A 12,712-nucleotide genomic window follows, 5' to 3' on the forward strand; every position below is an offset into this window, starting at 1 on the left:
TCAGTTGCTTTTCCTCCATTTCCTGTGAGCCTCCCTCATCTCAGCAGTTAACACACTGCATTGCAACTGTCCTTCCCACAAACTGTCAACTCCTCACTATTTTTATGTCCCAGTCAAGTCTGGTGCAAACCAGTGTTTACTTTCTCAAAGAGAAAGCTCTGGATGTGTAAGTGTCCCAGTCTTCTGGGATAGCCTGTGGACCCCGTTCCAAGCCCTTTACCTCTTCCCCTGGACAGCAACTTCTTGATAGTATGGAAGTTCACAGGGTTTGACCAGGTCTGTGAGGTGGGTGCAGCTGGGCTCCAGGCAGGAATTCCCTAGCTGCTCATCTGTTTTGTGCAGACAAGCAGGAGAGAGCAAGCCTAGTTTGTCTTACTGAGAACCATTAGCCGGTTACTTAATGGAATCAAATTTAATAAAAGAAATGGTTCAGGCAGTGCTGGTGGATAAATGAGGGTCTGGGTGTGACACAGATGCTTACAGTGACTTTAAAGAAAAAAACACAGATGGTTTAATTTGGGAGCTAGTGGAAAAGTCTGTTGATGGTGTATCAGGCAGTCTGGCTCAGCCTTTTGGGCTCAGCCATTTGGGCTCAGCTGTCACTCTCTTGGGGGGCTGAGAACCTGGGGCTTTCCTAGCAGCCACTCTGCCTGTGTGGCTCCTCACTCCCTTACCTCATGGAATATTTCCTCCCCTTGAGGAGCCTCTAGGATCAGAAATGTGTATCTAAGGGATGTGTAATTGTTTAGGCCCCCTCCCCAAAGAGCATTACTCCAAATCATCCACCCTCCAAGGGCTTAGAAACTCATTTCAGACTTCCATTTCTGGGAAGATGAAATAGGCTTACTCTCCCCTATTCTTCTTACTAAATATAGCTAAAAACCCCTCCATACTATATTTATAAACAAATATAAGTAGAACCTAAAAGGTAGAAGAAAGCAGACTGGCTAGGGACCTTGGGATCCCAGAAATAACAGGAAAGTGAATTTATTTGAATTTGGTTTTGTATATATCCCAGACGGGGTACAGGAAAAGCTGCCAACCCAGATATGCAAAGGGTCATAGATAGAGACACACACACCCCCTCAAAAAAAAAAAAAAAAAGGCCAGTCCTCACTAACCAGAGGACTAGGAGAGGGAGAGCCTAGAAGGCCAAAATACTCTGATCAGACAGCAGAGAAAACACCATGGCCCCACCCCAACTCCACCTTCATTGATAAAGCCAAGGAGTGACCTAGATTTCCATCCTCACTAGATGCAACAAGGAGCCACAACTGCCCAACAAGGGTGCTCCCACAGAGTCAGGGACTTTTGTCCCTAACAGATAGAAAAAGTTCCTACCCCCAGGTGTGTCAGTGGAGACCACATAGAGAACCTGGACTCCTGACCCCACCTGGCTATGACTCACTCTACTTGTAGAAGAAGACTACTAGTGGAGACTCAGGACACCCACCACTTCCCAGCAGTCAGGGGGTCGCCCCACCCCTCTGTCAGTGAAGAACATATGGTAAGGAGTAGTGGGTCACCCCTGTGCCAGCAAGGGCCTAGGGAGGAGCCTGGACTCCCACCTGACCCACTAGTAACTGGGTCAGGAGCCTCACTGCCATCAGGTCCCAACAAAGGCCAGGAGAGGAGTTTATACTTCTAACCATCTAACAGCAATGAGGAAATATTCCTTGTCTTCAACTAAAATGATGTCTGAGGATGGCTGTTACAACAGAAAATCTAAATAAGATTTAGTTTCATAACATAATACCCAAAATGAAAACCAATTGTCAAAGAAAGAATCAGGAAACTATCTATCTGAAAGAAAAAGGATAATCAAAAGATACCAATGACAAAGTGACCCAGATATCAAAGTTATCTGACAAAGATGTACAGTAGCTATTAAAAAAATGTTTCCAAGAGCAATTATGAAAATGCTTGAAATAGGAAAACAGAAAGTCTCATCAAGGAAATAGAAAATCTAATCAAACAAAAAAAGATTAGAAGATATAGAGAACTGAATGAAATCTTAGAACTGAAATATAATAACTGAAATAAAAACTCAATCAAAGGATGCTATAGCAGAATAAAGAGAACAAAAGAAAGAATCTGGGAACTTGAAGACTATATATGTGTATCTCCAACCTGAGCAACTAAGAGAAATAGAATTTTAAAATACACAGAGCTTCAAGAACTTTGGGATTATAACAACCTAACATTCTGCCATTAGAATCCTAAGACAGAAGAAAGAGAGTGGAATGGAAAGGATTTGAAGAGATAATGGCTGAAAACTTTTCAAATCTGGCAGAAGACACATAGAAATTTTAGAAGCTGACCAAAGTCTAACAGGATAAACTCAAATAAAACCACACTAAGATATTTCACAGTCAAACTTATTAAAATGACAAACAAAATAAAATTCTTGAAAACAGTTTTAAAAACTACCTTACATATAGAAGGAGAAGAACTTGATTTAAAAATGGATTTCTCACTAGAAAACACAGAGACCAAAAGGAAGCAAAGGAAAAAAGGATGACCTTCCAAATCCCATATCCAGTGAAAATGTCCTTCAGGAAAGAAGGAGAGAGCAAGACCTCCTCAGATAAAGAACACTCAGAAAGTTAGCCATCAGCATACCTAACCTGCAAGGATGGCTAAAGGAAGTTCTCCAAACAGAAATGAAAAGATACAATAAGGAATTCTGGAAGTGAGAAAAAAAACACAGGAAAGAGTAAAAATATGAGGAAATAAAATAGACTTTCATTCTCCTTTTAATGTTGTTAAATCACGCTTCATGCTTGAAGCTTAAAAATTGATGATGCTATCTAATACAGTCCTCAAAGGTAAAGGAAATATTTAAGACAACTATAAATGAGAGAAGACAAAGGAACAAAGTGGCACAGTTTCTACATTTCACTGAACCATTAAAATGACAGCAGAAGACTGTGGTGTTATGTGTACATAGTGTAAAACCTAGAGTGACCACTAGAAAAGCAATACACAGTTAAACACACACACACACACACACACACACACACACAAGATGAAGACAACACGTGCACTGGGCCAAGCCTCAACAAATTTAAAAGAACTGAAATCATACAGATTGAGTTCTTTGATCACAATGGAATCAACTTGAAATCAATAAAAGAAAGACGACGGCAAACTTGAAAGCTAATAATACCTCCAAATAATCCACGGTCAAAGGGGAAGTCCTGAGGAAATCCTGAGGACCCTTTTATTTATTAAGCAAATGAAAATAAAACACATCAATTTTTGTGGAACATCACTAAAGCAGTCCTGAGAGGGAAATTTATGGCACTAAATGCTCTCATCTGAAAAGACTTAAATCACCCAACTAAGATGCCACTTTAAGAAATTAGGGAAAGAACAGCAATATAAACCCAGAACAAGCAGAAGAAGGCAAATAATAAAGAAAGAGCAAAATCAATAAAATCCAGCAGAGAAAACCAGTGAAACAATTAGTTTGTCCTATGAAAAGATAATCAAATTGAAAAACTTCTGATAAGACTGACCAAAAAAAAAAAAAAAAAAAAGGAAAGAAGATGTCAGTTATCAATATCAGGAATGAAATGGGACTGATGTTCCAGATCCTGCGGACAGCAAAATAGCAATGATGATGACGATGACCATGACCATGGATGATGGAGGAATGCTGTCGACAAACTCTATTCACAAAACCTCAATGACTTAGAAAAATGGACCAATTTTTCAGAAAGTATTAATTACCAAGAGTGACCCAATATGAAACAGATACTTTAGGTAGCCCTATAATTATAAAGGAAATTGAATTCATAATTTATTAATTCCCCCCGCAAAAAAAAAAAAAAAAAAAAAAAAAAACCAGTTTGTAGGCCCAGACCATTTCATGGGAAAATTCTAGAGAGAGCTTAAAGAATTATTAACAATTCTACACAATTCTACCCAGAAAGGAGAACAGGGGGAAACACTTCCTAATTCAGTTTTGAAACTAGCATTACCCTGCTATTCAGTCCATACAAAGGCAATACAAAAAAGAAAAACACGAGACAGTCTACCTCATGAATATAGTTACAAAAACCCTTAACAAAATATCCGCAAGCAGAATTCAGCAACATAGGAAGCTGTACACAGTGGCATGTGCCTGTAGTCCCAGCACTTGGGAGGCTGAGGTGGAAAGATCACTTGAGTCCAGGAGTTTGAGAATTCAGCAATATATTGAAAGAATTAAACATCATGACCAACTGGAGTTTTTCAGGATACCAAGCTGGCTGGATGTTTGAAAATCAATCTCCATCGTCTACCACACAAACAGGTGAAAGAAGAAAAGTCACATCATCAGACAACACAGGAAACACATTTGACAAGATTCTACATTCATGATAAAAAAAACTTTCCAAAAAAAAATAGAGGGAAACTTCTTCACATTGATGAACACCATTTACCCTCCCCCCACCACCACCTAATTTAATGTGAGAAACAAAGTACTTTTCCACTAAGATCAGGAACAAGGTGAGGGTATCTGCTGTCAGAGAATTCTTGCTCTGTTGAGAAATTTCCTCTGCTTACCTGAGGTCCCAGCCTCTTCTCTTACCTTCTGCTGACTTGCTAAGAGACCCCAGTGTATTCTCTTTCTTTTGTTATATTTGTGATGATTTATTATTCAGCAAAGGAAAACGAATGCACCAAGAATTCTTTTTCACTAACATCCTCGCACCACACAATTCTAAACCATCGTCTTGGCAGGAAATTGGAACAGGGGAAAAGCTGTCAGGAAAGATTTTTACAAAGATCTCAGGGACTAAGAGCCAAGGAATAAAGTGATGACTTTGACTTGTAAGATAAAAACGAATTTAATTCTCTTTACCCCGGCCTCTGCCATCTTTTCATTATAAATTAAGGCAGAAGAAAAAAACCTCTGCTCACTTCAATAACTCTGGCTCCTTCCATGAAGAATGTTTTAGGCCCTGGAACATAATTAAAGTGATATTGGACTTCTTTTATTATCATGATTATAATAATACATACATTTCAATGGATGCTTTCCAACAACATTGAAACAAAGACAGATGGCTGACATTCCGGTTGGAATTAGAGTCCAAAGGAATATTTTATATGACAGCTTTTTTAGAAGGGAGCTATAGACCTCTAATAAAATGCCTAGAAATTTTACTAGATATTTTCAATAGCTATTCTTAGGTCCATATTTTGGCAAAACTGAAAAATTCTGATGGGCTGGTAACAAACCATTTATTTAGAACTGGAACAACCATAATCTGAAAGCTATCATTATGTCCAGAGGACATCAGTCTTTGTCATATACCCTTTTCCTCCAGACATGAACCCTGAGAATGACAGAATGAGCTATAGAATCTTCTACATGAGCTGTGGAATCTTCTGGTAGGAATGTATGAACTAAATTTGATCATTAGAGAACATTAGGCAAACCCCCAATGAAGATACTTCTCTGGAGGAGAAGAGGTTGACAGGAAACTACGTGTTTCAAAAAATATCACTGTCATGAAAGACACACACAGGCTAAAGAGATGTTCCAGACTACAGAAAGCTAAAGCAACACAGTTACCCTGTGTAACACAGCCCCTGTGTCTGTCCTGGAGGCATAGAAACTACCATTGAAAATATTGGAATTTGATCAGTACAAAAGTGTCTTGTCAATGTTAATTTCCTAAAGTGGGTGACTGCACTATGATTATATAAGAGAATGTCTCTATTATTTTTCTAATTTACACATAATATTTGTGCATCTTTATGGTGTATGTATAATAATTTGATAAATTATATAAATGTATAATAATCAAATCAGGGCAGTTAGCAATTCTGTCTCCTCAAACACTTATTGTTTCCATGTGTTGGGAAACTTGGGAATTTTCTAGTAATTATAAAATAGGTCATAAATTATTGTAGACTGAGTTACCCTACTGTGCTATAGAACACCAGAATTCATTCCTCTCACCCGAATGTATTCTGGGAACTGTTGTCTAACTTCTCTCCTTCCTCTCCGCCCCCGTCACTCTTCTCTGTTCCCATTGGCCACTGTTCTACTCTTTCCTTCTATAAGATTGATTTCTTTTTTTTTTTAGCTCTCCCAAATGAGTGAAAACCTGCAGTATTTGTCTTTTTTCACCCAGCTTATTTCACTTAACATGAAGTCCTCCAGTTCCCTCCAGGTTGCTACACTCTTAAGAAATACACACTGATATATTTAGGAATACACACAGAGAAAGAGAAACATAGGATAAAGCAAATAAGGTAAATTGTTTACAACAGACAAATCATACAAGTATCTTTGTGCATCTCTTATTCTTGCAACTTTTCTTATGGTTGAAATTAAAATTTGGAGGAAAAAACAGTTTAAAAATTCATGTAAGTTTTCATAATGGCACCCCTTTCCATTCTCAACAGAGAGGCAGTTTGGTGTTTCAATTAAAAATGTAGCTTTGTGCATCAAAATACCTCAGTTTGAAGCCAAGCTCTTCATGCCTCAGTTTCCTCATCTGTCAAAATGGGCATGATTATAATAAGAACATCCTCCTTTTGTTCATGATAAATGAGTGAGTCCCACATGGAAGTTCTGGGAGGAGAAACAGAGCTGGGATCAGCTGGGGTCAGCTCTCAGGAAGTGGGATTTTACCATGTTTTAGAGGAAAGAGCTCCACCATGGAGAGTAAGGTAAATTCAGAGCAGAGGTGATTCTAACAATGACAGATTGACTGCACATGGTGGTGCACACCTGTAATCCCAGCAACTGAGCAGCCTGAGACAGGAGCATCGAAAGTGTGAGGCTATTCTTGTCAACCTATGGAGACCCTATCTCAAAACAAAAAATACAAAAGGCTGGGATATTGCTCAGTAGTAAAGCACCATGGATTCAATCCCCAAACCTATTTTTAAAAAACCCACAGGAGGTAAACTTTCCTAGAAGTTAGCAAGATTAATAAACTATCATAAATAAAATGGCATGACCTTATTCAAATTTAGACAGGTATAAAAAGTGTCACAGAATACAAAGCCCACTAACAGTTCAAACTTCTGTTAATTGGGCATAAAATAGAGGAAACATCCCAAAGCAGGAGAGAAAGGACAGATTATTAAACAAATGATATTAGGACAATTCTCGTTTCATGTACAAAAATCAATCTTAGATCTTTAATCCATTTACAAAAATACATTTCAAATAAATGAAAGCCCTGATCATAAAGAAAGCAATCATTTTAAGGTAAAAAAATGTTTTAAAAATGTTTTTTAGACAAGATAGAAAACGTAAACACACAAAGGAAAGACTGATAATATAGCAAACATTATCAGAGGACTGTGACTCCATTTCTAATATCCTATTTCTTCCATGGTTGATTTAGCTACTTACATATGTCTTTTAAAACCCACAAAATTTTAATATTTATTAATTCAGGGTGTTGGCTTTATAAATATTTGCTACATTAAGCTCTGTATTTTTTTAAAAAAAATTGTTTTGGAATATTAAAAAAATTGTTTCAAAAACTCTAGCTACCCTGGGAGGAAAAAATAGTGTGCCTGAGTCCTCAAGCCCGGCTTACACCTGTAACCTTGGTATCTCAGGGTGACTGGATAGAGACTGCCCCCATATACCCTCAAGCCTCCCAGGTACAGTTCACATCTACTTGGGTGACTTTGCAGTTCTTACTAGATACTCCACTAGGTATCTAGTAAGATTAAGGTAAAACCCAAATTTTTCTTAACTTGCTTTCAACAGACTTTTATTTTTTCTCTTTGTCAATATAAATTTATTTATTGGAAATTTGGAATACATAGATCATTATGAAAAATTTCAACACAGGGAAATTAAAATATGCCCCTTAATCTTACTTCCTGAAGAGAGTAAAGACTACTGGTAAACCACCTGCTGTATTTTCTCTAGATAAGCAACCTGTAAAACGTAAGTACACCCACATAACTCTAGCTCTGTAATTACCACTTTGTCGCTCTTCACTGTTCATGTCTATAGAAAATCATGTCTTTCATCTAATCATATTGGACACTGCAACATTTAGCCAGATTCTGATTATCCAGATCTGATTTAGCCAGATTCCTACCGATAGCCAGTCATTTTTGGTTTTCACTATGGTTTCAGCAAGTCCTAAATAACACCCAATAGAATATTTTGGGAACTTTTATGCTATTTCATTCCAAAAAAAATTCTTCAAATGGAATCCCTAGGTAAAAGGTTGTGATCAGCTTTCTTTTTGCAACATATGGTCAAAATGCCTTCCGTAAAGACCAGCACAAATTAGTCCCCTAATATCCAGTAGTGTCACCACATGCAGGGCACTGTGCTGAGTGCTTTGAATGTGGTAACGAATTCAATTCTCTCAACAGCCCTACAAGAGAATAGGTAGGATCATTATCCCCAATTTGCAGATGAGAAAACTGAGCAGAGAGAGGATGAAAAACTTGTCTGATTTCCCTGAAGCCTGTCATATAGCAAGCAGAGCAAGTCTTGAGACTCGGAAAGTTCAGAACAAGCCTGTACTCCTGACCACTATCTATCTCTACTATGAAGGACCAGCAAGCAGAGATGCCTTGGACAAGAAATTCAAACCCCATCTCTGAAACACGAGTAACAGTGGTACCTTTACAGAGAGGTGTCAAGGGGACCAAATGATAAAATATAAATTTAGCAGAGTACTAGGCACATCAGAAACACTAGAAAATCTTAGATGTTGTGCTATTATTTTTTAATTTGAGCATTGTAAAAGTTTATTGCCCGTAGTTCTTCAAGGAATTGCCTGTTTATAAAATTTGCACAGTTTTGAGTTTCTTAAATTCAAATTCCTTTTCTCCCCGCATGACAGATTGGTTTGTGTATCTACCTAAGTCAAAGAGCACTTAAAACTTCTGTTACCTTCTGTCACTTCACTGGAGCAGGTCATGCTCTGAGTTTGCTACTCTGCACACCTTTCATTTCTGCTTTCTGGTTCCTGTCATCCTGCCATTGCCACTGTCAGGGACCTGATAGATGTCTGTGTGACATTCTGACTCCCAGAAGCCAAAGTCTGTGTTATCCCTGCTTAGTGCAGGCTTCAGATGGAGTTCCCTGCCCTGGGAATAATTTTGTCCATGTCCAGGATGCATGCTACTGCCAGCAGATGGAAGTTTATATCTGGAGACAGCTTGCTTGCCTTTGAATGTTGTTTAATCCAAGTTCTGGGAAAGTTGATCTTTGTGTATGTCTGCTGCATTTTAAAGAAATAATTGTTGATCTCAAAGGGGACTTTGCAAAGTAGCGTGAATCTCTGTGTCTCTGTTTATCTCCATCTATAAATGTTTTGAACCATCTCACTGAAATTCTGTCTCCACATCTCTGTGTTTCTTCCTTTCTGTCTACTTCTTTGATTTTATCTCTCCCACTTTCTATCTCACCCTACTTTTCTGTTAGCCTCTGCCTCTCCCGCTTCTTCCTTCTTTCAATGCACTGCATTGCAGGTGATTTTTAAAGACAAAGATAGTTCTGAATAACAGGTCCACCCTACTGCCTAATAATGATAGGGAATAGACAGATGCTAGTGGTGGGAACATGAGGTTAAGGGAATAATTCTACAAAATGGACCCGCTGTGCTGAACCCCACATGCCTTCCTTTCTAAGAAACAACTTAACAGCAGCCCTACCTAGCTTAAGTGGACAGGATATGTCACATTCCTCAGCAAACCACCTATTATCTGCAGAAGAAATGCAGATCCAAAATAATGTTGATAAGAAAAGCACAAGTTACCCTATAGGCAGAGACTTTTGTGACCTTTTCACAGACCAGATCCCAAAATTCAGGGAGATAAAGATAATTCCTCCTAGTCATAAAATATGTAAGAATTTAGGATTAAGAATCCAGTTAAAACTGGTCAGCAGAACCTGGGCCAAAGTGACCTAGAGTTGCTATGGCAGCAGAGACTTGAAAGTCTGATGTCATCCTGCTGCCAGTCAAAAGCCAAGAGGTGAACCTGGGTGGAACTCTCAGGAGACTTCTCTGGGATTCCCAATAAAACCGGTTTGCAGAAGAGCACACTGTCCCACTCACTGTCTCCCTTGAGAGTATCCCCTTTTCCCCTTTCCCATCCCTTCTAATAAGTTCATTACCTGTTACTCTAAGCAACATGTCTGAAATATTTCCGACTTCATCTCAAGAATAGGGGTTTGAAGGGTGGCCTTTATGCTGCCTCAGTTTCCAAAAGGCTCAGACATACGACAATAACACGGATTCCCCCGCCAACCTACAGCAGCACCCCCTCTGTATGTTTTCTCTTTCTATGAAATTATCTTGACTGGACTCATTTAAATTTAACATAATTGTCTGACAATCCCAAAAAATAAACATTATTATTTCCCATTTCATTAGTTCAGAGACTAATAGTAGCAGAGTCTCAGAAGTCTCTTCTAGTTGGTCAACAGTGGAGTCACAGTTGAAACTGATTTTTCTAGATCCCAAGTCTGAAGCTCCTTCTGCCACGTGACCTTTCCTTCTCCCTTAGCCCAGGAACATTTGTAAGTTACAACTGAAATGAAATAACACAGGGGACTGCTCCCTGTCGGGTCAGTCAGAAAACCCCTCTGTCCAGAGGGACACAGCCCTGTGTTAGGGATGGAGTCCTGATGGGCTGAGGGTCCCAGTTTCCTGTTCACTCACCACCTGCCCCCCCCAGCCAGAGAAGAATAATATCTGTTCCCTTTAACGCTCCCCACTTACCCAGGAGGAAAAGGAAGGCTGTCAGCATGCCAAACCCCGAACTCATGCTGGCGCTCTGCTCCCGGCTCCTACCAGGTCAGGCACAGTGAGCTGTGTGACCTGAGGCTCCAGGGGCAGGAGCCAAGTCCCACGTGACTGACAAGGAAGGAAGCCACAGCCACAGCCGGGAGGGAGGAGGGTCAGTTCCTCTCAGCCTTCTCTGAAGGCAGTGGTTAGGGAAGCCCCTATCATCAGCCTCTGCCAAGCAGTGGAAGGGAGTTGGCATGTGATGAGAATTGCATTCGACATTCTGCTGGGTCCTGCAGGCTATGTGGTCCACTGCCCCACAAAGCAAGGGAACTGCACCATGGTTGAGTGCAGTTTCTTGCCCAGAGACACAGGCCAGTCAGTCTCCGAGGAGAATGTAGGCAAAGCTGGTCTGCCCTGGAGCCCAGCCCTTGAGGGTACCACCCCTGCCTTGGGGCAAGGACAGAAATCCCTGCCCCTAGTCCACCATTGAATGCTGGGATGGCCCAGCACTGTTTTTGTGCCATGACCTCTCTGAATCTGGGGGGGAGGGGGCAACTGCTCTCTTCTCAGAGTAACTATTGTAGATGCCCAAACTAAAGTAAATTGGCATTCTGAAAGAAGTCAGAATCACTGAAATATAGTCATGAAAAAAAATCCAGGGGTATGCTTCCACTGAACTAATCCTCAGCCCCCAACTTCTTAAAATTTTGAGACATGTTCTCCCGAAATTGCTAAAGTGAGCCTGAAACTTGTGATCCTCTTGCCCCCAGCTGAATATATTCTTAAAAAATAAACTTGTGATGTAGAGGTACATATGCTTCTTCATCCACATAGCAAATAGCAAGACCTAGTGGCAGATGAAATGATAGCCACCACCTCAGTATGGTGATACATGTGAATATTTAGAGATAGCTATAAAAGCTGGAATGTGGAGGAAAATACCCGTGATTCCTACTCTTAATAAAGTCACCCTTGTGGTAATGTCATTGAGCTGCAATCAGACTAGGCCCAGGGCCTCCAAATGCACCAAGTGATTCCATTCTTTTGTAAAACCACTCACTTTTCAACGTCTACAACTAATTTTCAAATGTTTTCTCCTGGGTGAGTGAACACTAACAGCATGAACTTATACACACCCCTCAAAACTTCCTCCTCTAGGGGTTCAACCTGTTGTCTGTATAACCAGGAAAGGAAGAGCCTGCAGCAACTTCTGCTTTATAACCTGCCACAACCTTCTAAGTCCAGAAAATACATTTTGTTGCCTGCTTAAATGGAGCAGAGGAAATACAGAGACTTGAGATACCCCCTAAGATAGACTCTCACAAGATGACCTGGTACCTGGCAGTCACACTTGAGAGTGATTTGTCTTCATGGTGTGGCATGATAACCCCAGCACCAATGGGTACCTACCCCATGCTTCTGTAAGAAATGCTGACTTCTTACCTTTTAGGATGCTTCTGTCACAGGAATTAAAATGACTCCCACTGGATAGGGACCCTGAGGGCCAGGGCCAGAGCACCTTTACCAGAGCCTGACTCAATCCAGGTCCCAGAAGTATTTGTTAAATGAAGGAGTGTATTCACTTCCTGAGGTCATACCCACACCCAGCCAGCCCAGCCTCCCACCCACAGGCAGGAATGCCATGGGGCTTACTTGTGACTGAGGAGATCATCTGTACTGCCAATCAGCAGAGAATGAGCCCTGCTCCAGCAGCTCTGATACTCTGCTCTGCAAGCAGGACGCTGTGCCCAACTCTAGCACTGTCCTCTTGGGGAGTCCTCTCTCTTCCCTCAGCACCAAGCACAGGACCTCTGGATTGATACCTCATGTAGATGCCATTAGTGCAAGGCAAGAGGAGCCATTAAACCACAACCATTACGGGAGATTAAATTAAAGATAGAGAAGATTTGACACACAATTGATTTATTGTACTTACAAAAAACTCTGCACATAGCAATTAAAAATTAGCCATTCTTCTGAAGCAT

General features: G+C 40.3%; 1 protein-coding gene across 1 annotated transcript in view; it reads right to left on the reverse strand.

The window, feature by feature from the left end:
* The window catches only part of Tmem273 (transmembrane protein 273), a 30,923-nt gene extending 20,062 nt beyond the window's left edge, over positions 1 to 10,861 (reverse strand). Inside the window, exon 1 of the mRNA XM_046446725.2 lies at positions 10,719 to 10,861. Coding sequence (XP_046302681.1) covers positions 10,719 to 10,764 — 46 coding nt within the window. The 5' untranslated portion in view covers positions 10,765 to 10,861. The remainder of the gene's footprint in view (positions 1 to 10,718) is intronic.
* Between the last annotated feature and the right edge of the window lie 1,851 nt (positions 10,862 to 12,712).

The sequence above is a fragment of the Marmota monax genome, unplaced genomic scaffold (assembly GCF_021218885.2).
Source record: "Marmota monax isolate L192 unplaced genomic scaffold, Marmota_monax_Labrador192_F-V1.1 WCK01_AAM20220418_F8-fsc00207, whole genome shotgun sequence".
Taxonomy (NCBI): domain Eukaryota; kingdom Metazoa; phylum Chordata; class Mammalia; order Rodentia; family Sciuridae; genus Marmota; species Marmota monax.